We start from the raw sequence: 25,284 nt of genomic DNA, 5'->3' as shown, positions 1-25,284 counted from the left end.
TTCTGTGTCATGTCTTTTTAGATTGTAAGCCTGAGGGCAGGGAACCATCTAACTAAAAAGATTGCATGTACAGCGCTGTGTAAATTTACAGCGCTTCATAAATAAAGGTTAATAATAATAATAATAATAATAATAATAATAATAATAATAGTTTGAAGCCTGAAAAGGGAATGATGCAGATGTAGTTATCTGCCACAACACAAAGAGATTGCAAGAAATCAAACCATTTTTTTGAAATGCATAAGACTCCATATATATTTTAAAGTTATCTACTTTCCTGTACTGCAATAGTACAATAAGATGCACAGATGCCACAACTACAGTAGTTAAAAGACACTCATTTCTGTTTAGTGCTTGCATAAAGAGGAAAGGATTCAGCTCCCTCTCGTCGTTAAAACCAAACTTATGCCTTTGCCAAAATGACTACAGGTTGGAATTCAAAAATCCAAAATACTCCAAAAATCAAACCTTTTTTCATGGGTGGCTGACATAGTGTCACCTTTGCTTTCTGATGGTTCAACATACGCAAACTTTGTTTTGTGTGCAACATGATTAAATGCACTTTCAGGCTATGAGCATCATGTAGATATGAAACATAAGTGAATTTGGCTCCCATCTCCAAGACAGGATGGATATATATATATATATATATATATATATATATATATATATATATTACATTATATGCTTGACTATAAGTCAACCTTATCTATAAATTGAGGATGGGTTTTGGGGCCAAAATGATGGATTTTGATATGACCTGTCAATAAGTCAAGAGTAAAACTTAGAGGTGTGTAACAAAGGATCTAAAGGATGAGGCAATGGCAAATGATCCCAAAGAACTTACAAAATTCCAGGAGGCATAACTGTTTGGGCTCATATCAAAAGCTGGATCGATGAGAGAATAGAGGGGAGTCCAGGATAGATGATATTCTTGCCTTTCACCAGGGGATCGTTTCTTTTCTTTATAAGAGTCAAAGTACAGTATTTACATTGACCCATAGATAAGTCGACTCAGGGTTTTTGGGTCAATTTTTGACCGCAATTTCTAGACTCATACATGAGTATACACAGTATATATAAGCAAATTTCCAGACTTATACATGAGTATATACAGTATGTCTATGCAAATGCAAATTTCCTGACTTATACATGACTTACATAGTATGCAAATGCAAATTTCTGGCTTGTATTATGGTGTCTTTTTATTCATTATTTGGACTTCACCATCACAGCACCCTTCGTAAAGGCCTAGTGCTATTGCACACTTATTAAATGATACTCTGTGTGTATGTGCGTGTGTGTGTGTATCTACACACACACATGTAACTTGTGAAAGGTGATGCTAACAACAAAGCCAGGCCAGCAGATGGAGGTAGGTTGCTCACTTACTCTCTGTGGTTGTGTAAAGGTTCACCATGCTCTTTGTGAGACTGTAGCCGTTGGCGCGCAGTAATTTCCTGGCAACGGGAGACTGGTTTCCCTCTGGAACACAATGAGAACAAACAGGCTTGGATTATACATGATGGTTACCAAAGCTTATACAGGATGTGTGTATATTTCTGCCCCTTAACTTTTCTTCTCCTCTTTGTTTATTTGAGTTAAAGAGGATGGCTTGTGGTCCAGGGAGCTGTGTACACAGCTGGGTGTTCTGGCTTCAGGGTTGTTGGGTTTTCTCTTTCTGCAATCTACAAGCCTCTCACCCTTCAAACTACAAACCACATTTTGAAACATTTGTGCATGGGTTTGTGTATTAGCTCTCTGTTTTGTATGTTCAGATGTGTGAAGAAACACTCACAAAGGCCAGCTGAAATGCACAGAGTGTGAACCAAGACACATGCAATACCCAGCGAGACCCAGCATGGTGTTGTGGTTTGAGCATTGGACTACAACTCTTGAGGATTGGGGTTCGATTCTTTGCTTGGCCATGGAAACCCACTGGGTGACTTTGGGTGAGTCACCCTCTCTCAGCCCCAGAAATCCCCCTTAGGATCGCCATAAGTCTGCAGTGTGTGTCACAGACATCACACATCATTTTCCTTTCTAGTGCTCAGGTTGTGAGTTCCATTGTTAGAGAAGCCAAAATAGGGCCACGGAAGGAAGGTGGTCCAAGGGAACTGCAAGTTTTGCATCAAAAGTAAATTGACTTATGTATTCATTTATTGGGGTGAGGGGAACCCCAAATAAATAAAGGTATCCATCAAGGTAGAGAGACTGTGGGAAAACACATACGTTTGCCTCACCAGTTATCCCCAGACTCTTAAAAAAGCATAGCTCTATGACTCTGTAAGGAAACAGCATGAGGCAGTGGTTTGAATATTGGGCTAGGACTCTGGAGACCTGGCCACACTGTCTCAGCCTCAGAGCATAGCAATGACAAACGCCTTCTGATTAAATTTGCCAAGAAAACCCCATGATGGTTTCGCCTTAACGTCACCATAAGTCAGAAATTATTTAAAGGCACACAACAACAACAACAACGACAACAATAAATCTGGTCATCAAAGGAAATCATAAGAAAGATGCATAGAGATCTTGTAGCCCCTTTGAGACTAAGATAGAAGCAGGAGCTGGCCTTACTTGATCTGGTTGTTTCATTTTGCATGTGCATATTGTTAGTTTTGAATAAAAACACTGGTCAAAACACATTGCTCTTATCTTTGGCGGTGTACGAACCTAAACCTTTTCCTTTCATGTTATTTCTGCCTCTGGTACCAAATATCCTGTTCGAGAAGTAATGGCCCAGGAATGCATCTACTTCAGCAACTGGGTTATACCTGCAGGGTTCTTTTTGATACTAGCTAGCAGGAAATTATTTTTCATCAACAACAAAATAATCCCTCAGTACCTGAAGGCACAGAAGCATCCAATTCCTGAGTTTCCTTTACATTTCCCACTTCGCTAGAAGCTCCATTTTGTGAGGGACCTTCAGCAGAAGGATGAGATTCCTCCTTAGGTTGCATCCCATTTGTTTCCAGGTTGTCTTCTTGAGTGTCCACGTCCACATGTCCTTCCTCTGAGCTCCCAGCTTTATCCATGTCCTCTGAAGGTACAGACTGTATCAATATCTGAACCCTACCAGCCAAGGAATCCCTCTTATGTTTGCTTTCTTCAGCCATGACAAACTCATCGGAGGGTGTCTCCGGCTCAAAAAAGATCCCCGTCCACTCCGCTGGAGGAGTCTCTATTTTGACTGAAGGTACTCGAACCGGCAGCTTCGATCGCCTTGTGAAACGCTGCACTTTCTTCTCCTCTTCCACCGGAGACCGCTTCCCGTTCCCATCACTAAGGCTGTTGCGAGCCGCTGGTCCTTTGCTTCTCCCGTAAGTGGATCTGGGGATGCCAGATCCTGACCCTTTCCTTGGGTGTGCTATATAACTGGGTTCATCCTCGCTGGAAGACAAGACAACTGGCTTTCTGCAGGGGACTCTGGCTCTGGAGTGGACATGAGAACTGAGTTTCTCGTCACTGTTTTGGCTTTGGACAGAGAGGGACCGGTTCAGTCGCAATGGCCTTCCATTGACCTCGGTGACACCAGCTTTTTCTGGCACTGGCTCAGACACGTCATTCGCCAAGAGAGATTCGCCGCCCTTCTCCCAAAAGTTCTTCAAGTTCTTGAAATGTTCCCGATCGAGGCCCATCTCCTCGTCTTTGTTGCTGCTAGAGGAGATGGTATAGTTGGGTCCTTGCTTCACACAGCGGCCGTTTTCCCCTCCTGGAGGGGACAGTATAGAGGTCTTCAGTGATCCCCGCTTAGATAGGCCAAACTCAGCATTCTCAGTTCCATCAACCAGATCCACGCTGGGACCAAACAGTCCTTTGCTAGACTTCCTCCTGACTGGGATCTTGCTAGAAGTGTTGACTTCTGCATGTGGCCAAACTGCTGGATCTTCTATTGTGGGACTTGGGATGGTTCCTCCAGTGTCAGGAACATCCCCTCCAGCGGAGTGAGAGGAATCAGCCAGATCCTTTTCAGAAAGCTGTGTAGTGGTTGCAATGGATATTTCATTACCTGGGACAAAAAACAGAATAGTTCAGACACTTCCTGGAAAACCCTGGCTGCATCTGCACTGCAGAAATAATGCAGTATTGATGCCACTTTAACTGTTATGGCTCAATGCGAGAGAATCCTGGGACTTGTAGTTTTGTAAGCTATTTAGCCTTCTCTCTCAGAGAACCCTGGTGCCACAACATACTATATATCCCAGGATACCACCGCATTGAGCCATGGCAGTTAAAGCAGTACCAAATTGCATTATTCGAGCAGCGCAGATGCAACCCCTGTTATTTTGCAGTTGTAAGGTGAAGTCAGAGCTTGGAAAAGCTACCTGTTTGGGCTACAGCTCCTATAATCTCCCTACCCAACATGACCACTGACTAGGCAGATTGCATGATTCTATTGGTGAAGCACTTTGCAACCACAGCTATTTCGGTGGTGCTACTCAACCACATCAGACAGTCACCCAGCTGCATGAGCTGTTGGTGAGGATCTCTGTATTAAATGTATATCCAGAGTACTAAGGACACAGACTTTTGAATAAGAGCTAGGGAGAGCCAGCATGGCGTAGTGGTTTGAGTGTTGTACTGGGACTTTGGAGACCAGGGTTTGATCCCCAGCTCTGCCATGAAACCTGATAGGTGGCCTTGGGCAAGTCACACTCTCTCAGCCTCAGGGAAAGGTAATGTCAGACCTCTTCTGAACAAATATCACCAAGAAAACTATGGTCTTAGGGTCACCATAAGTTGGAAATGACTTGAAGGCATACATCAACAACAAAGATCTAGAACACTCTATGCCTCACAATGGCAGTATGCAGCAAGACTGTTGGAAAGTGCTCTATTTAAGCTCAGTGTTGAGTTCTGACAACCACCATATACTCATTTTCAAGACAGTAGTCTTGCCCTGAGATTCCTCAGCCAGTTCCTGAGATCTGGAAACCTGATCACTCTTTGAGAATATGCTGGAGATTAAAAACCCCAAGCCTAACTTTAAAAAACAGAAGCAAACCTTTGTCATATGCTGGCGGATCTCCTCTTATAACTGGGAATGGACTTATTCCGACACCACTGTCTGCTGGGGACATATCCTCTAGACTGGACCTCTGAAAGGAAAAACCAATACTTCATGTCAGAAACGAGAAGGAAGTTGCTTTTTTAAAGTACAAGCAGTGAATTGAACCCCGATCTCCAAAGCCCCAGTCCTATGCACAAACCTCTACACCATACTGGCTCTCAGTGTAAGTAAAAACATAGATAAAGTGAGCATTGAAATAGAATTAGACTACTGTAATACTAAAACACATCACACATTAAGGACCATGGATTCACCTCCTGGTGATTTCACAGCCTGGACCGATTCATACAGGGAGATACAGTCAGCCAAATAGCCCCTACCTGAGCCATATAGAACTTTTTGAGACCCTGTTGGACTTAATTTACCTTTTCTGGTGAGGATGGTAGGGCAGACAACCGCAGTCTTGGCTTAGGTTTGGCTTGGCATCCATCAGGAAAATCCAAAGAGGCTTCACATGGCCTGCAGAGACAAGAACAACAGTCTATAAGAAAGGCACCAGATCCTGAAATGACAGGAGGGTTGAGGGGAAAGTATTTGGGTTTGATAAAGATGTCTGCTCCTTCTGGTGTGTTTCAACATTGGCCCTCGGAGCCACGGCAATTGCCTACATCTGATGTTGCATTTATTTGGCTTATTGGTGACAACATCAAACAAATATGCTCACAGTGCAAAAGAGATGAAAAACACAAACTAAAAACCCATCAGTGTGCAGAGAGATCGTGTAACACCTTTGAGACTCACTGAAAGAAAGAAGTTGGGAGCATGAGCTTTTGTAGGATGTAGACTTCAGTCTTAACTCTCAAAGGTGCTCAAAGACCTCTCTACATACTGATTTCACAGACTAACATGGCTGTGCCTTTGAAAACCCAACATTTACAGAAAGAACAACACCCAGGTAAAAGAGCCACTAACCCATTGAGAGAGTGTGACTTGCCCACGATTGCCCATTGGGTTGCCATGGCCTGGTGGGGATTCAAACCCTCTTCTCCCAGGGCCCAAGCCAAGGCTCAAACTACTACACCATGTTGTTGTTTTCTAATTAACCAAGGGTTCATTTGAAATAGGAAACTCTTAAGAGTCTTTAAATAAATAGTCTAGTAAAATGGCATTGAACTATCTTAGCATTTCACTGGATCAATGATTAACCTTCTCCTCGGCCATTTGCTTTCTGCTGCAAGGAATTAATTCCAAAGCCTCTTTTTGCCGTTTGAGATTCACTCTGCGCAAAATTCACACATGGCTATTTTGTGCAAAAAACAGTATTTTCTGCAAAGGAAACAGCATATTGTACAAGGAAAGTAACATTTCCATGCAGATGTGTTATTTTTCGTGCACAAAATGCTGTTTCATGGGCATAAAGTGCTGTTTTCTGTACATAAAACATGCATGCAAGTTTTGTGCACAATAAGTGCTTCGACTGCTAAACATTTTTGCCAGTCCAGGATTCTTCTTGTTATGCTTTCTTAATACTTGAAAAGTGTGGGTTTTGCACATATTTTTGAATCTTCTCTGCAACCCTAGTGTCATGGCTCTGTCTTCTTCCGAACCCAAGGATGTGTGGTTTTACTAGCATCCATCCTTGGTTGCCTTTGCTTCCCCTTGTGCTGCCTTCTTTCTTAACCCAGTCCTACCTCTTGGGCAACCTCAGTTTCAATTTAAATTGGAATTTCCTTGGGGTAAGGATCTCCATTTTGCCTGGGCTCTCCTTTGCCGAATGCCACGTACACAGATGGAACTGTGCAAATAACTATATCAGTAAACAATACAGAGCCAGCTCTTCAACCAAGACCAGTTTCATTCGCAATGCTTGTTCCGCACCTGTGCTTCTCTCCGGTTAATAATTACCTCTCTTCTTTGGATTTCGGAGAGGCCAAAGTGGTTGCCTCTAATGGAAATGATGCATCCTTGCCTTCCAAGCTCTCCTGGCTGCGCTCATTGCTTTCCCCTGTTTAAAAAGTCAGTAATAACATTAGGATGTTCTTGTTCTTTAAGCGTTGATGAAGTGTTTTGTTTTGATTTGGGAAGAGGATGCATTGGAAAATGTGCGTCTTCTAGTACCAGAATAAATCTGCAATGTTGACACAAATAGAGATAATGGAGCAAAAGAAAAAGTTCATGGGAGTAGCAGTAACTGGGCTCAAACCAGCAACTCCTGGCATTACTTATACATATTTATGATTGTGTGATATGGCTCTACTTAATGTCTTTTGTTTTTGTTTTTAACACAATGTCCACTTCTTAGATACAGTCAGCCCTCCATAGCCATGGATTCTTTATTCATGGATTCAATCATCCATGGCTTGAAAATATTTAAAACTGCAAACAACAAACCTTGATTTTCCCCATTTTATATAAGGGGCACTGTTTTATTACCTTATTGTATCTAACAGGATTTGAGCATCCACAGATTTTGATATTCAAGGGGGTCCTGGAACCAAACCCCAGCCGAGGGCCCACTGTATTTGGCATCCACAAATGGAAAGGTAGAATTCAAAGACCTAGCTGCGCTAGTCTGGAAAATCAGTATGCAAAGGGATTTTATGCCACTTTTGAGATTAACTGGAAGTTAGTAGCATGAGCTTTTGTAGACTTGAGCCTACTTCTTTAGGAGTTGTCTGCATGGGTTGAAAAGCCTGGCCTTGCGTGATCCTGTTTTGGATGATGCAGGTGAAAACTCTGGGGCTAGGTTTTGGACAGGTCCTGGCTGACAAGACACTGATCTGTTGGATCCGACACTGGGGTAAATGGCCTTTAACGTGGGTCCAAATGACCCCTGGCTTGCTGCAGAGTTTCCTGGAAACCCCTGTGTGCTCCTTACCTTACTGTTTTGTCACTCCTACTGGGAAGCTCTATTGCAACATCTGACATGAAAATGGGGTGCCAAGCCATGTAGGTGCAGCCAACTGCCTCATTTCTGCATCAGACACAGCAACGGAGGGCTTCTCAGTAGGAGCAACAGTGCAGAAAAGTACGCAGCATATGCCGTATTCCTGTTAGCCTCAAGTCTCCCTGTTTGGACTATGCAAACCCCTGGGGTAGCGGGGCATGAGTGAGATGCCATCTGGACATCCAACTCTCTCTTTTTCTTTGGTGGGTGGCACGCTGACAAGCTCCTCTCGAAAGCTAAACAGGATGCGGCCAAAGCTGTCAACAACCTTAATCCATTCCAGGATTTTCAGGGAGCTACTTCCTGTTTTGAGTCAAAAGTCACCCGATCCTGGCAAACAGAAGAGGCAGCCAAGAGAGCTAATAAAAGGAGATCTCCTATTGTTTGCCCTGGCGCAGGAAGAAGGGATAGTCATTGCTTGTACCCACGGAAAGGAAAATAATGCAACCCTCACGGACAGTGAAGGAGAGCGCATCAAAGTTGCCTCGTTGGGGGCAAACTATTTGGAACGGACGTATTATGGAGTTATCGCGGTTGTAGTTTGAAATGTTCTGTTTTAATCAGAGCTTGTTAAAGTCACTTTGGAGGACTGCAATTCCCAGAATCCCCTAATTACAATAGTCGCTGTTCAAAAACCAGCTTTCTCAAGCTCTGGCATACATTCCCTGTATTTTCTTATATTACCGTTTCCCATTTTTAAAGAACTTTGTGGAGTGCCTTGGGAAAACCTCACCTGAAACGGCAAGGTAGAAATATTTCTCAATAATGCGCAGCACACAATAAGGAGATGCCAAACCCTTCCATAAATATGACTTTCCCTGCAAAGTCACTTCTATTTTCCTGCTTTCCTGCCATGTTTAAGTAATCACTAACAGTGTGCATTCCTGACCTTGCCATGCCATGGCTGGTACTGAGAAGTCCGTGTGGCCAGGTGCCCCATTTCCATGTCAGACATGGCAATGCAGGGCTTCTCAGTACCAATGACACCACATTAAAAATGTATATACTGAAGTGTCCTGCATCGCCATGTCTGACATGGAAATGGGGTACCTGGTCATGTATTCCTGTATCCGATGCAACGATGGCGGACTTCTCAGTATCAGTGATGGCACGGCAAGGTAAGGAATGGACACCAGTAGTGGGTCCTGGATAGGCCTGTGGTATTTTGGCCCATCTGCTCAGCCCCATAGTGGATTATTTTTTACCTCTGTTTTTCTTCCAGGTACAAAGAGAGCTTATTGGCAGGGGAGCAAAACCATTGCATTTTAAGCAGGTTTGAGCACTTTGGGGGAGGCTTGGCTGAAAAATCTGCACAAGAAATATTTTTAGGGGGGCTTTTCAATGGGCGCAAGGGGACTTCAGGGGCTACACCTTGGGACCCTGAAGTTCACATGTGGCCAAAGCCCACGCTTTGCCCAGCCTATTGTAAATAAAGGCACATGAGATATGTTCATAGCGGTAATAAAAATATAGTAGAAGATTATGAAGGTCAAAGGCAGTTCACAACTGACAGGGCCAGTCTAACCAGCCATGCCTGAGCGCACAGAACCAAAATCCAGCCAAGTTATTTGGGTACATGAGAAAGAAAATATCTCCAAAGTACGTCTCTCTGGTTCTTGCGGTAAAAATGCCGCAACCACAAATTAAACCCTGAAACATTTGCTGCTCTTCGGTGACACTCAGAAGCTGACACTTAAGGCAGCTGCCTCCTTCTGCCGAATGACAGGGCCAGCCTTGCTATGGCAGCCAAAAAAAGGGAGGCCACTAAATCTGCAGGTCAGTGTTGCATCGCACAATACTCAACCTTTTTTCTGTAACTATTTTTTAAAAAGATACTTCCAATATAATGCACTTGTCTAAGAAAATTGTCATTTCGATGGACAACTAAAACTGAAGAGGAAATGACAACTATGGGCTCGCAGTTGTCCAACCGGTTCCGCGTGTTCAAATCTTTGTTTTGCTAAAGGTCCAGAGCTCCTAAGCTTATAATCTATTCCCCAGTTTTACGATCCCTTTAAAACAGAGACAAGAAATTCAGAGAAACACAACCACGGACTCATTTTGCCCTCATAATGACAACTAGAGAGGTCTTTGGATGCCCAGAATCGCTGAACCAACACGTAACCTTTCTTTTTTCCACCCTGTGAATCTTTTCACAGTGTGCTACCCTCGCAAAGGAGAAGAAGAAGAAGGAATTTGTCTGGAGGCTGTCCCTGCTCAGCAGTCTTTTAATACGTTGGCCGAGGCTGAACTGGTCCATCTCCATGCCCATGCGCATCACCCCACAGTTGTTATGAAGCATAAAGGCACCCTGATAACAAAGTGCCACATTCTGGCTGGCAGGATTTGGATGCAAGCCCAACCCTAACGAAGCACTGCATAAAAGCTCTGTCAAGCCAGATTTGTTCCGTTTCAGAAACTGGCATGCATTTCCAAGCAAAACCAGAGGTCATACGCAGAATCAGATAGATGGAGGGTAGATTATACAGTGGTCCCTTGGTATCCCTTGGGGTTTGCTTCCATAGTACCCTCCGCTCCATGGATGCCAAAATCCGTAGATGCTCAAGTCCCATGGTGTACAATGGTATAGTCAAATGATGTCCCTTATAAAACGGCAACACCAAGGTTTGCTTTTTGGAACTTATATTTTCAAGCCAAAGATGCTTGAATCTTGGAAGCCATAGATGCGATGGATAAAAAATTCCATGCATTTGGAGGGCTAACAGCAATGCATTTTATTGCTCCATCAAAGTGCAAACCCACTGGAGAGCATTAGGAAAGGAATGGAAATGCAAGCACTGGAATCAGGATGGACCAAATCCTATTGTTAGGCTCAAACAGAATACACTCATTGAATCAATGGGATTTATCTATGGGATAACTCATCATCCAACAGTTGATTCATTGATGCATCTGCTCTAATTGGAACTAACCACTAGCACATTTTATTTGCATGAACAATTGTATTTTCTGCACAGAAAACACATTTCTCATGCAAAAGCAAAACAAGCTTCCTGTGCAGAAAACAACACGCTCTGATTAACTTAGTTCTAAATCATGACTAGTTAGCATTGCTTGGCCACTTCATGTGACTAGCTATCCATGTTCTTACCATGCAAGTTCTTCTTCTTCTTTTTAATGGAAGCTCGAAGTAGCTCCGATCCTTCCAATTCCTCCTGGAAACGCTGCGCCTTCACTTCGTGAAACCATTCCCCCGTCACAAATTTCTTCTTCTTGTCATCCTTCAGTGAACCTTGCAATCGTCTGGGGAGAAATCCAAGACCACTTAATGCTGGAACCCGTCTCCATATACATTTTATATCCATTTACTGAAAATATATTTCTTAAAGCTCTCTTCATCCAAGATTCTAATGTTGGATAAAAGGGAAAACAGTTTGCATTTCTATGATAATATTATGTATTAAATACATGTGAAGAAATACTGAGTGACAGGTGGAAAATGGTTGGTGGAGAATCAGTTTGTAGGTAGATGGTGATTTTGGAACAATATGGTGAGAGTGAAGGAGTCTGGGTACATCTACACTGCAGGCTTAATGCAGTTTGGCACCACTTTAAGTACTGTAGTTCCATCCTATGGGATCCTGGGATCTGTAGTTTGATGGTGCCTCATCAAACCTCACCTTTAAGTCAGCTTTATTCCAGACTTAAAGGAGTTGTCCAAGGTGCTGAAATATATCCCCCAAATAAATTCAGCACCATGACTAGCTCTTTTAAAATCTGGAGTAATACCAAGAGTGCATTCACTGCACTTCTGAGTTGGAACCCCAGTGTCCCATATCCATATCTGCGCAGGTTAACATGCACGGTACCCCAAAATTTAGCAAGGTATTTTGGTACACAAGGTAGAAGATCTCACAGTCACCCTTCTATATCCCTGGGAGTTAAAACCAAACACATCAGTTAAACAACTATCCATGTGCTTCATGGAACTCCCCATTTTACAAGGCCCAATGCTAGGGCTGGGCTCTATCATTATTGTTCAAGAAGCCTCACCTTTCTGGATATGAAAATACTTTATCACAGTCCTGGCTTCCTACCTGATACGGTCGCCGTCTTTTTTCTTGAGTTCTGCATCTCTCTGCAGAACTTTCATCAGTTTCCCATACTCCTCTTCCGTTAGAAAGCCGAGGTCCAGCATCTTCCCTTCGTCTTCCTTCGGTCAGCCAACTTTGGAAACCACAGCCACAACAATGGTTAGGTGGCCATTGACCCTTCGGTGGAGACACCGCAAGGACTGTGGTCAGAACTGGGGATGTATGGGGCCCACCAGTTCACACCAGCATGCCTTGGAGAAAGCCCTGATGTAGGATCCAGTTGGGCGCATCAAAGCATGGGCCTGTTCTTCTGTGATCTGACCCTCTTTGCAGCATGTCTGTGTAAGCTAGTCTCTCCAGAGAGTTTTGCTCTTTCACTTTATCCACATGCAGCAGGGGAAATGTAAATGAACCAGTTCCCTCAATGGAGAAGGTGAGATGCTATCAGATTTGAAGAACTGACAAAGGAGAAATCAAGGACAGGAGCAATTGCCACTGTTCCAGCATAGGCCTCTTCCAGTCAAGACATCTTGCAGGTCTGGTTCAGGGTCTCCTGCAAAGAAAAGAAAAGAAGAAGAAGAAAAATCAACAGAGATGCCTTTTTTTGATAAAGGCAACATGTGGTGACCGCATGTGTACACTGGGGATGTTGACTTGCTCCGGAGCACATGACTTCCAGCAAGCAACACACACTCTTCTGTTTGCAGAAAAAAGGAAAGAGGGAGGGAGGGGAGAAGGAATCCAGCAGGAACCCTAGGAATCCCTTTAAAATATAACAGGTTTATTTTAGCATGAGCTTTCATGGATTTCAGTCCACTTCCTCGGATGCCCTGGGCAGTATCATATCCACAGTTTGTTGTCCACAGATTCCTAATCCACGGATTCAAGTATCCATTGCTTGAAAATACATATATTGTATATATAACATTTCATCATGCCATTGTACTTAATGGGATTTGAGCATCCATGGATTTGGGTCTCAACGGGGGGATCCTGGAACCAAACCCCAGCAGATACCAAAGGCCAACTGTATTTGCTGCCAAGTTGATTCCAACTATGGAGAAACAATGAACGAGAGACCTCCAAGAATCCTGGTCAGCAAACTCAGGGTTTGCAAACTCAGGGTTTGCAAACTCAGGGCAACCATTGTTGTATCTATCTACCTCTAGTGTGGTCTTTTCTTTTTCCTACTGTGTTCAACTTTACCAAGCATCATCTTCTTTTCCAGTGAGCCACATTGTCTCATGATATGTCCAAAGTACAACAGCCTCAGTTCAGTCACCTTGGCTTCTAAGAAGGGTTTGGGCTTCGTATGTTCTAAGATCCATTCATTTGTCTTTTGGGGGCTCTATAGTATCTGCAGAACGTTTCTCCTGCACCCAAATTCAAAATGAGATGTTTTTCTTCCTGCCAGCTTTCTGCTCTGATCCGCTTCCAGACAGGAAAGCTCATGCAAAAATGAAGCAGTTAGTCTTAACTAGATTCCTGCTAGCTTCTTAGTTGTTGGTGCTCATATAATATGGAGCTGTTTTCCAGTACATGGTTATTTAAATGGATTCACAGCAATTGATTGCAATAAAGTACGCCTGTTTAGCAAGCTAGGTCTTAACGCCAATTGCTAGTTCCATTTGCTAGGTCTTAAAGCCAATTGTTAGAGCAACACATAGGTAAATCTCATTGATGGAAATGATCTATTACAGTGGTGGTTAGCACTTGGATTTAGGTCCCCCAAAGAAGTAGAATTTCAGCTGTTTACATGTTTCCACCTGAATTTTAACCACAGGAATCCTTAGTTTCAGGAAAGGCTTGATTTAGGTGAGGTGTAAAAGCAAAGTGTGTGTAATGTATGTGTGTGAAAGCTCACCAAGGCAACAACAACAACAACAACATTAAGGCAACAACAACAACAACAACAAAGCTTGTGAGAAACCAGGGCTTGCATATCTCTTGTTCAGCACTGCTAAACTCAAAGCATCCAGTGGGCAGAAATAAACAGATTCCACAGCTCTTTGCCCGTCTCATGTAGGGATCATGTGCTTGACTGCCACAGATTATGCGCCTTGCACATCGCCTTTTGTAATAATTGTTCCTCATGCCTCTGCGCCTCCAGGGGCCTTGGGAAAAGAAAAGCCATAAAGGTTTTCAATGCGCGCGCCTATGCACATGTCATTGACTTAATAGCACCTACGGGGTCAAAAAACCCCAGACCAAACAGTTGGGGGAAATGTGGTTGTCATAAACACTGCGTGAAAGAGATATTTCCCTCCATTATGGTTTCTCAACATATCTGCAGAAGATCTCTCTCTCGGAGACCAGCAGCAGTTTTGGGAATAGAAATGCCTGTTTTGAACAAATCCTGCCAATGAAAACCCTGTTACCAAGAAAACCCCCAAGATAGGTTACCCTAGCAAAAAATCCGTTACACGGATGAACACAAAGACTCATTACAGGTAACACAAAAACTGGACACGAAGACTCATTACAGGTAATTATGACACTTATAGCTTGTTAAGACACACAAAGTAGTTATGATTGTGAAAGCCCCCTACAATCTTAGGTTGCTGGCTCTGGATATAATCCCACAGGTTAAGTCTCCCTTATCCTGAGTTCCAACATACTCCAAAAATCAACACTTTTATCATGGATGGCTGAGATAGTGACATCTTTGCTTTTTTTGGTTAGTCCAGGTACACAAACTTTGTTTCATGCCCAAATTATTAAAAACAAACAAACCCTTAGCATGCAATTACTTTTGGGCTTATGTGTGTAAGGTGAATGTAAAACATAAATGAATTTTGCATTTAGATATGGGTCCCATCTCCAAGATATTCATTATGGATGTATATACAGGTATTCTGAATCCAGATATTCTTGATATTCACATACAGGTATTCTGAAAATACAGGTATTCTGGATATCCACATACAGGTATTCTGAAATCCAAAAGTATCTGAAACCCCAAACTCTTCTGTTCCCGAGCATTTCAGAGAAGGGAGACCCAACCTGCACTTCTTCTGGAGTTGCTTATGAAAGCACACCTGAGAAGTTTCAGGATCTTCTTGTGTCCGTTTTCGCTCAAACCTGGGAACAGCGCATAGTTTCAGTGCAGAATGGATTGTACTGTGTTGGCAAGCAATCCCATTGTTTTGCCGTCCGCACTGCGCATACCCTTGGCAATTCAAACAGTCAAATCAGGCCGAGACAGGTGTGTGCATGTGCAGGAGAAAGAACTGTTTAGCAAGGTCCAGGATCAAAATGTATCTGAACAGGGCATGCGAGATTAAAAGAGTTTTCCCTTTGAGCCACTATTACTCATTAACTCTGCTGGAATAGGCTCTAGAACAAAGGAGGCGTTTATTGGCTTCATCTAATTAATCAGACATTTTATGGCGGCCTTTGGCTCTGTAGAAATTATGAGTCTGTTTTACCTGCATTTATAGGACACTAGGAGTCCATCTACACTGTAGAAAGAATGCAGTTTGACACCACTTTAATGGCCACTGCTCCCTCCTACAGACCACTGGGATGTGTAGTTTGGTGAGGCACCAGCACCCTTTTGGCACACAAGGCTAAAGATCATGTCAAATTACAAATCCCAGTAAGTCTATGTGGTCTCCAAAATGATGTTGGATGCCATCTCCCATGAGCCCCAGCCAGCATGGCCAGTGGTGGATGCTGGGATCTATAGTCACACAACAACTGGCGGTGATGGTGGGGGTCCTCATCCCCAGTGAAAAGTCAATTGGCACAGATGGTTTGGAAGCCTGCTACTGTACTGAAGAAAGACACAAAGCAAAGTTGAGACGTCGAAAGGCTGTCCAAGTCCATAGGAAGGAAGCATGGATAGCGGTGGTGGATGATGGGATCTATAGTTTCGCAATATCTGGTGGTGGGGGTGGGGTGGCCCCTATCCCTAGTGAAAAGTCAACTGGTACAGAACAGCTGCCACCGAAGATGGTTTGGAAACCTGCTCCTGCACCAAGCAAAGACGCAAAGCAAAGTTGAGGCTTCGAAAGGCTGTCCAGCTCCATAGGAAGGCATTGCTGAGCTGGCACGACGTCCCATTGCAAACAAAGGGCACTGTGTGGCCCATCGCTCCTATCCCACCTGCGACTCCTCCGCCCCACCTGCCAACGGTTCAAGGCCTGGCCAGCTCTGTCAATATCTCCACATAATCTCACCCTTCAGCAATGCTCTCCTGAATGCTTTTATTGTTCAAATGCACCCTTTTAATAAACGAACCCCTTGCAGAAGAAGTCATGCAGGCCTTTCTGCCTGTCACAGCTTCTTACTGGCGGAGTCTGGAATAAGATGGCAAAGACTTATCATCATCCCTTAAAATAAATATTCCCTTTCAGGGCTCCAAACTTACTACACTTGGCCCTTGGGATCCGCTGGGGTTTGGTTCCAGGATCCCCCATAGATAACAAAATCCACGGATGCTCAGGTCCCATTAAATACATGGCACAGTAAAATGATTTGTTATTCACTCTGGGTTTATTGGCACCACAGCTCTGTGAGTTGCACTTTCCACACTGTTGCAAACTATCTGTTGGAGCCGATGATACGGATCCATTCCAAACATGTTCAAGACATCCAGGGTTTTATCCCAGGTCTATCCACATCGGTTATTCACACAACTGACAATGCACATCTTTCAGGAAAACTTAAACAACAAATAAACCCAAATCTTAGATCTATTATCCTGGGTTTTGTGGGGTTTTGGGCAGCTCCCCCCAAAAGAAACTTAACCGTACCTTCCAGATTTAAGCTTTAAGACACTGACCTGACTGTCTTTTTGGTGTCCCAGTCTTATTCGTTGGTGATAGGCAATACGGAACTTGCAAGAGGATGCATCCTGTAGTCTAGACTAGTTAAACAGACTCCACCTATAGAATCTACACTGTTCCCAAATATTTAACCTGTGGCAGTTAACCCACAATAATCAAATTCTGCTCTGCAGTCTTGAAAAAGATAGTCATGCTTCATTCAGCATTGGGGAAGGTTTGTAGAGATCCAGTGCGATGTAGTGGTTTGAGCACTGGATTATGACTCTGGAGGCCAGGGTTCGAATCCCCACTCAGCCACTCGATGACCTTGGCAAGTCACACTCTCTCAGCCTCAGAGAGAGGCAATGGCCATCCTCCTCTGAACAAACTGTGCCAAGAAAAGCCCATGATAGGTTCATCTTAGGGTCTCCATAAGTCATAAACGACTTGAAGGCATGCAACAACAAAGCCTACCCCAAGAGCAATGAAAGATGCTGAGAACAGCAATGGCAACTCCCTTGCCCCAAACAAATAGTTTCATATTGGAATTTGTTGCTTGGAAAGTGAAGGTTCACAGCAACAGAAAGAAAGACCAAGTGCAAGACCTTAGCTCCTTGGCTATGCTAATGCTGTGATAATAATAATAATGGAGATTCCCATCGCGATTGGTTTCAGTATACTTTTTCAAATTACATAAGTTAATGACTTCTATTGTATATCCCACAATAGAATGCTAGGCATCATATGTAGCAAGAACAGGCAACATCCGCCCTTCCAGATGTTATGCAGAAAGCCATTCTATCCAATGCAGCCAGGAGGAATCATGAGAGTTGGAGTCTAACAATATATAGATGACCGCAAGCAATCCACCCCGATATATAAGCTCACCTGTGCCATTTTGCATCCAGGTATAGCCAATCCAGGCTTATCCAGGTCATGGCTTCACGTGGCCTCAGATCAACTCCATAGTCTTCCTTGAGAGTCTACCTGTATGGCTTCCCCAGAATAAACTCAAAGGAACGCTCAGGAATGCATGCCATGAGGAAAGCGGTTCATTCACAAATGCCTGTGGTGCAGCAGGATACTCCCACTCCTTGCTCCTGCCTGGTATTTTCCCAACGAAAGCGAACCCAAAGGAATGACAGCTATGTCCTTACACAATCCTCTAGCAGCTTCACTTTGTGACAATGCAAAACCTGGTATGTCTAAATCCTCACCAAAGGCAGTCTGATCACAGACCTGGGCAAGCAATTGGCCCAAGACATTTTGCAGCCCGGGGCAAAGCAGCAAACCCTACTCATTCCTTACCCGTTTCAAAGTACGTACATTACCAGAGCACTGGATTATGACTCCGGAGTGATTGTCTTTGTGTGCCTTCAAGTTGTTGTTGCCTTCTCGCAACCCTATCGCAGGGTTTTCTTGGCACGTTTGAACCACTTTGTCATTGCCATCCTCTGAGGCTGAGAGAGTGTGACTCTAGAGACCAGCATTCAAATCCCCACTCAGCCATTGCAACCCACTGTTGAGTTTATCACTTTAAGACCTAGCAAATGGACCAAGAATACTGAATGCTAGACAAGGGAATGGAGTATCTTACTTTGAAAGAAAGGGCTAAATAGGAATGCTCCAAACTCCGACATTTTCGTTGCAGGTCCCACACTTGTCTAGACTCAGTTCTGTTTGGAATGCCAGATATGCAGCATTGGACTCAGCAGTTCCCCAGCAGTTGGAAAAACACATGGATTTCCAGTGAATTGCTTATGTCAGGAGTCCGGGAAGACATTTATGGTATAGGACGGGCTTTAACTTAGGAGTAAGTTACAGCGCTCCTTCCACATTTGCTGGGGTTAGGGGCCCAGGACCCCAGTGAAAATGGGAACATTGCAAATACAATTTATTTTACCCAAGATAACACCTCTCTAGTACTTTCTAAGTCCTCCAGAGCAACTGTGAGGGTCAGCATCTGCCAGATGTTGAGCATAGAGTTGTGCGACTTAGAAAGACGTCGACCCTAGAATCGCAGTGACAGATGTTGACCCTAGCATTGCATTGGAGGATGCAGAAATGCCTAGGGATGTGTTCTCTGTAGCAATCTCTAGGTCCTCTGGTGCGACTTTTGGCAGACGTTGACCATAGAGTTGTGCCAGAAGACCTAGAAACCCCTATAGAGACAATATGACTCAAATCCATGAATAATCAAACTCGCAAAAGCCAAAGCCGCAAATTTGGAGGGCCAACTATATGCGCATTGTACTCCGGGGCCAAGGCAGACACTAAGAGCAATGCATATTTACAGCTGGTTTTCCAGAGCTAGAGATCCATGTAGTCAGCCACCAGCCTCCCAAATCATACCCATGTTTTGACCAAGAAAGCACATGAAATGCAAAATACGTAGGTGAGGAAAATAGGACTGTATGGTTAACAGGCATCTTTCGTCATTTTATGGGGTACCTTTCCAGGAAAAACCATGACAGTGTTCCAAATCCAGAGGTTCTAGGTTCTATTCCAGAAAAAGAAACACTCCAGAGCGCATCTGAACTGAACACAGGGTTGTCTGATTTTACTCCTTGTCCGCCGCAGGAGCGCCTATTTGCTTTTACTTATGTCCTGTTTGCAAGTACGACGCATATCCTTTTAAAGGCAGAGTTTGTATCTTCAGTGCTTCCACATCCAAGCAAACCATAATCTCCATTAGCGCTGATGTGGAACTTCCTGCATGTGAACGCATGAGAGTACATATATATATATTATATATACCAACCCATGGTCCTGCGGAAATAATCCAGTTTGAAACCGCTTTAACTGTCCTGGCTCAGTGCTAGGGGATTCTGGGAATTCATGAGATGTTGGTGTTGTTATTTGCGGTTTCGTTCCACAAACCAGTCGGAAAAAGAAGGAAAGCACGTCAAATGCAAGATACGGAGGTGAGGAAAATAAGACGGAAAATAAGATTGCTAACAAACAAGAGTCATTTCCAGTTGTTTTAGCAAGTAACTTTTAAGGGCATCCTAAAAAGTGTCAAGGAAGGTTTGTTTTACTATATTGCACTGCTAGAACATCTTTTGCACATTTGGCCTCTGATGCATGGCACATTTGGTGCTACAAGAGTGAATGATAATAATAATAGTAATAATAATAATAATATGGTACCTCTCATGTAGAAAAGAGGATTCCAGCTGGGATTGCTTGCTGCCTGGGTGTCTGGCAAGCAACACTACTGAAATACCCTTTAACGGCAGAGGAACTTTCCCCTGTTCCCGCTCTGGCAACCTTGGCTGCCTTACCTGCTGCAAGTGTCGTAAAGGTCGGCGCTAGGACCACGCGGGGGTCGCAGAGACCACCTGAAGCGAAGAGAGTCCAGCTGCCTTTGAGCGAGAGAACAGAGAAGACAAGCCTGGGAACGACGGAGGTGAGAAAACCCGGACTGGATTTCGCACGGCGCTGGATTTTCCTTTCCTCCGAACCAGGCGCCCGAAGCGACATCGGAGAGAAGGAAAACCCGGACTGGATTTAGATGGCAAATGGATTTGCTCTGCAGTCTGTCATGGAGCTGCATGGCTCTCGGGCGCCCTCCTGTGGCTAGCATTGGGAAATGTTCTTGAATGCAGCCACAGGAGGGCGCCCGAGAGCCAGGAATGAGCCATTTGGAGCCTAGTCCCGACTCCTTTACGATGCAGTTTCATATATATGTCTCTGGCTTTTTTATGTCTCGCGAGAACTTAAACTTTAGACTTCAACTCCCAAGAGCCTTTGCCGTGTTGGCCAGCGGTGTGGGATTATGGGAGATGGAGTCCAAAAGAAAATAATAAGGGGAGGAACGGAAAGAGGGCGGGGCTGAGTAAAAGGGGCTGGGTATCGAGAGGGACCCGCCCCCTTCTCTTAGGCGCTGGTTGCCAAAACAAAATGGACGCCGCCGAAGCCGCTCCCGAGACTGAAGCCGCTCCGGTCGCCGTTTCCGGGGCTCCTGCGTCCTCTGCCAGCCCCGAGGGGGACGAGGAGCCCTCCACCTCCGCCGCCTTCGCCTCCTTGGCCTCTGCCTCGCCGCAGGAGCCCGGCTTGGACGAGGTAAGGCCCCATTGAGGCCGGGAGGGACTCCATTTCCCAGAAGCCCCGGCCATTGCGGTCTCTGCGCAGGGATTCTGGGAGTTGGAGTCTCGGATACAGATCTGGGAGGCCAAGGGTCGGGAAGCAGTGCCTTCAGGCGGAGCTGTCTTGGGGGGCTTCATTGCCTTCCTCTGAGGCTGAGAGAGAGTGGCTCCTTGCTTCTGACTCATGGAGACCCCGAGGAGGAGCTGTCAGAGGAGTTGGAAGAGGCCCCAAAGGCCCCCCGCCCCAAACCCCGCCTTCTGCCATGCAGGAACTCCCCGTCAAAGCCTCCCATTGACAGAGGGCCACCCAGCCTCTGCTTAAAGAAAGCCTCCAAAGCACTCCTCCTTCAGCCCTTACTGTCAAGACGTTGCTCCTAATGTCGAGGAGGAATCTCTTTTCCTGTACTTTGCTCCATTGGGTCCTATTCCCTGGAGCAGCAGGAAAAAAGTTTGCTCCTTCCTCAGCATGACCTCCCTTCAAACACTTAAAGAGGGCTGTCATGCCACCCCTCTTAACCCTCTCTTCTCCAGTATAAACACCCCCAGCTCCCTAAGTCCTTCCTCATAGGGATTCATGGTTTCCAGACCCTTCGCCATTGCAGTTGCCTTCCTTCCTCTGAGGCTGAGAGAGTGTGACTCTGTTTCAGGCTGATGGAAACCCAAAGGCAAACCTATCCTGGGGTTTCCATGGCAAGGTTTGTTCGGAGGGGCTCCTTGCCATGGCTTTCCCCTGAGGCTGAGAGAGTGGGGCTTCCAGGTCAGATTGTGTATTTGAACCCTGCTCTACATCTGCCACACCATTACGCCACACTGGCTCCATAGATATATATGTGTGTGTCTCTGTGCATGAAGATAGTTGCATTTTGAGACTAACGCAGTGGTGGCTGGTGTCTTAAATCAATTGAATACATCTTAGATAAATTCTGAGGCTGAGAGTGTGTGACTGACCTAAGGACTTCCAGTGGGTTTCTATGGCCCTTTTGGTGGAGGGGAGGGAGACGGGGGTCAGCCCCATATTGTTTTCCTTCTGTGTGTTTTCAAGTCATTCCTGACTTCTGGAAATCCTAAGGCGAACCAAGCTATCATGGGGTTTTCTTGGCAAGATTTGTTCAGATGTCACAGGTATTGTCAGTAAAATCTATGACTAATGGGCCCAAACAGACAGGCCAAAATAAAGCTGCTTCGGGTCTCTTTGGAGGTAGGCTGTTTAAATGACACACGCATCTTAAGAGGCCAGAAGCTGTGCCAAAGCTGCGCTCCAGTCCTTAGGATTGGAGCATGGCTTCTGGCCTCTCAGGACACATGCATCATTTAAACAGCATTCCTCCAAAGTGACCCAAAGCAGCTTTATTTTGGCCTGTCTTTACGGGCCCTAATCCTTCAACAGCAAACTGTCAGATATCCACCTTCCTTTGTGATGTACCTGAATGTTTTTTTGGATTTTCTGGCTGTCTTTAAAAGCTGTTTTCTATGCGTTACTGGGTTGGATTGCTGTTTGTGCATCATAAATTTATTATAGCTCTCTAGGCAATATTGCAAACAGTTGCACAGATCTCGGGATGTTGGGGTATTTATTTAGGACTCATTTCTAATCATGAACTCTACCTCCATTTTGTAAACACCAACAGAACCTTCTCTTCCAGGTTTTTAGAGGCAACGCTTCTTTCATTTGTTAGCCCTTCTGACTTCATACCATGTTTTTAATTGTGTTTTCAGAAGAATGACCCGCCATTTCAACTCAAGCCACCTCCGAAGGCATCGAAATCTGAAAAGGAGGTTGATCCAGAATATGAAGAGAAGATGGTAAATTTTGTGCTTTAGGGGTTTAAGTGATAATACCTTTAATAAATAATAATAATAATAATAATAATAATAATAATTTTGTATGTATATCTCCCGCTTCTCCCTTCAGAAGCTGGATTTCCACAGTATAAACATCGTAAAATACATAGACAATACAAAATACATATGTACCAATTAATTACTAGAGCAAACTTATACTGTATATTCAATCCAATTCTGTGCTTGCTTACGTAGAATATGTTTACTAGGGGCTTACTCCAAAGTGAATATAGATAGAATTTCAGAGTTTATCATAAAGCACAATTACAGGAGGATAATAGCATCTTTGCCAAGTATGTATCGCACAGTTTCATGTCTCTCCTGTTGCTGCTTTGCATTCAGTCATTTGTGGAGAGCACCTTTTCATTGCTTCTGTGGTAAGTACCTGCCAAAGATGCCATTATGTTACTATAATTCCAATTGAACAGTCTCTTGTGATAAACTCGTTGGTGTGTAGGACAGCTGAGATAGTTTTATGTCATTGACGCACACTATTTCGACTGTGAACTGGACAAACACATACTTGATTGTGTTCTTGCTGTGGAAGAGTACGATCCTCTATATAGGTGTATATAAGGTCACAAATTTATATTTATATTATTGTTTCATTATAGAAAACGGACCGAGCAAAAAGATTTGAATTCCTGCTGAAGCAGACAGAACTCTTTGCTCATTTCATTCAACCCGCAGCACAGAAATCACCAACATCTCCCTTGAAAGTGAAACTTGGACGGCCGCGGATAAAGAAGGATGAAAAGCAGTGTTTGCTTTCTGCTGGAGAGTATGTTTGATTTTTACATTTTGTCTGATGTTACATGTAGAGTTAAGTGACTGTTTGCAGCTTAAATTTTATTATACGCAATTGATATGCAATACTTAGTGGGAAACATGCAGTTCAAGTTCTACGTGGTTCTTAATAATGGCTCAAAACGCTTCCCAAAGCCTGCAGGGTAAAACGTGTTTGATTAAGTTCTCTGCTCTTGTTAATGTTCACGAGTGGCACATATTTTATTACAGGATAGCCTCCTTAAATACCTTTTCAAATTATTGTCTGTTTGTCTGATCGTTCCTTCAGAAAATTTTCCCTATTTATATTTAACTTACAGTGTTTTCATATAAATACTTGATTTTAAATTTGATTCCTTATAACCTGAGTGCTGCAATGATTCTTTGCTGTGGTTGACGTAACAGTCTTTTGGGCTGCGTTAACTCTTGCATGGAATCAAAGGACAGAATGAAATAAAGCTTAATAATAATAATAATAAATTAGGATCCAGTCAAAACTTAATGTCAGTTCAGATGATGGCTTAAGATGAGACTGTTGATTCTACATATTTAGACCTCACTGAATTTCTCACTGAGTTGGTAAACCTGTCTCTGCACTGTCACTAATTCCAGTGGAGATTCATGTCGTTGAACAGTCCTCTATGCCAAGGGAGTAAAATTGATCAAGTCAACCTTTTATGTTCTCTATACGTGAAGACTTTATGTACAGTATGTAGGAGCATTCAGCTGTAAGAGTGGCACTCATTTACTTATGGTACATGCTTACCATTTCAGTAAAAATTAGTCCTTTGTTATGCTTGCGGGTATATTTGATTCTCTTTAGGTTTGTTAGGTAGTCCTAAAAGAGGCCAGTGACAGATGCTAAGCTTCCTCATTGCTAGCTTTAGAATAGGGAAAACCCTGTATACTTAAAAGTTTCACTTCATGTATTATATGGTGACCCATGTATTGGAAGTGGGTGGGGTGAGGATGACAGGTTTCTAGGGCCCAAAATACATGGGCAAAAAAGAGCGGCTTCTGTCTGCTTTGGGGGTGTGGTACGCAGATGATGAACACTCCTAGATCAGCTGGAAGCTGTGCTATGGCCAGCTTACAAGACCTCAGGTCGCTGAAAAAAGGAGTGGGGAAAACCATTCCTTGCTGGTGGCCTATTTGAGACCATGGCAGTAGCCCAATTTAACAGCAGGCTTTGCAGTTGCCACAGTCCCTGGATGACCACGGGCAGAACGGCCTCTGCCCACATTTTCCTGCCCATCTGCATGACCACTAGATTACAGATACAGTACATAGAATATTCCCTGTGTGCTGAAAATACTTCAGTACATCTGCTTGACTTTCATTTCTTCGTGCACTTTGCAGTTATCGCCACAGGCGCACAGAGCAAGAGGAGGATGAAGAACTCCTTTCTGAGAGTCGAAAAACCTCAAACGTGTGTGTTAGATTTGAGGAATCTCCTTCATGTGAGTATAACCGTGGATCGCTTTCTACGTTTACTTATTTGAGCTAAGAATATGTATGTGTGCGTGCGTTTATAAACATACACACAGGGTGATGAAAAAGGGATGCTGCAAAACCAAATAAGAACAGCTTTACTTTTGCAACATTCTTTTTGAATTACTCTTATAATTGAATGTATAAACACTGAGGCACTGTTTTATGTTTTACAGATGTAAAAGGAGGAACTTTACGTGATTATCAGGTTAGGGGCTTGAACTGGATGATCTCCTTATATGAAAATGGTGTGAATGGAATTCTGGCAGATGAAATGGTAAGCATCTCATAG

At 43.9% G+C, this 25,284-nt stretch overlaps 2 protein-coding genes across 5 annotated transcripts in view; one reads left to right on the top strand and one right to left on the bottom strand.

Annotated features, from left to right (window-relative positions):
- Positions 1 to 20,236, bottom strand: part of LOC121937031 (synaptotagmin-like protein 2) — a 30,610-nt gene extending 10,374 nt beyond the window's left edge. The window contains exons 1-8 of one of the 4 annotated variants that reach the window (XM_042479843.1): positions 20,070 to 20,236; positions 12,020 to 12,569; positions 11,074 to 11,225; positions 6,920 to 7,019; positions 5,440 to 5,533; positions 5,009 to 5,102; positions 2,849 to 4,012; positions 1,393 to 1,485 (exon numbers count right to left, since the gene is read on the bottom strand). In XM_042479843.1, the coding sequence (XP_042335777.1) occupies positions 1,393 to 1,485; positions 2,849 to 4,012; positions 5,009 to 5,102; positions 5,440 to 5,533; positions 6,920 to 7,019; positions 11,074 to 11,225; positions 12,020 to 12,120 (1,798 nt within the window). In that variant the 5' untranslated portion in view covers positions 12,121 to 12,569; positions 20,070 to 20,236. The other 3 variants (XM_042479845.1, XM_042479844.1, XM_042479846.1) reach the window with 3 other exon arrangements.
- Positions 20,237 to 20,653: 417 nt separating this feature from the next.
- SMARCA1 (SWI/SNF related, matrix associated, actin dependent regulator of chromatin, subfamily a, member 1) overlaps positions 20,654 to 25,284 on the top strand; it is a 30,170-nt gene continuing 25,539 nt past the window's right edge. Inside the window, exons 1-5 of the mRNA XM_042479218.1 lie at positions 20,654 to 20,850; positions 22,590 to 22,676; positions 23,330 to 23,496; positions 24,861 to 24,961; positions 25,169 to 25,269. Of these exons, the coding sequence (XP_042335152.1) occupies positions 20,689 to 20,850; positions 22,590 to 22,676; positions 23,330 to 23,496; positions 24,861 to 24,961; positions 25,169 to 25,269 (618 nt within the window). The 5' untranslated portion in view covers positions 20,654 to 20,688. The remainder of the gene's footprint in view (positions 20,851 to 22,589; positions 22,677 to 23,329; positions 23,497 to 24,860; positions 24,962 to 25,168; positions 25,270 to 25,284) is intronic.

The sequence above is a fragment of the Sceloporus undulatus genome, chromosome 7 (assembly GCF_019175285.1).
Source record: "Sceloporus undulatus isolate JIND9_A2432 ecotype Alabama chromosome 7, SceUnd_v1.1, whole genome shotgun sequence".
In the NCBI taxonomy this organism is placed as follows: domain Eukaryota; kingdom Metazoa; phylum Chordata; class Lepidosauria; order Squamata; family Phrynosomatidae; genus Sceloporus; species Sceloporus undulatus.
This window is presented reverse-complemented; position numbering and strand designations above follow the sequence as displayed.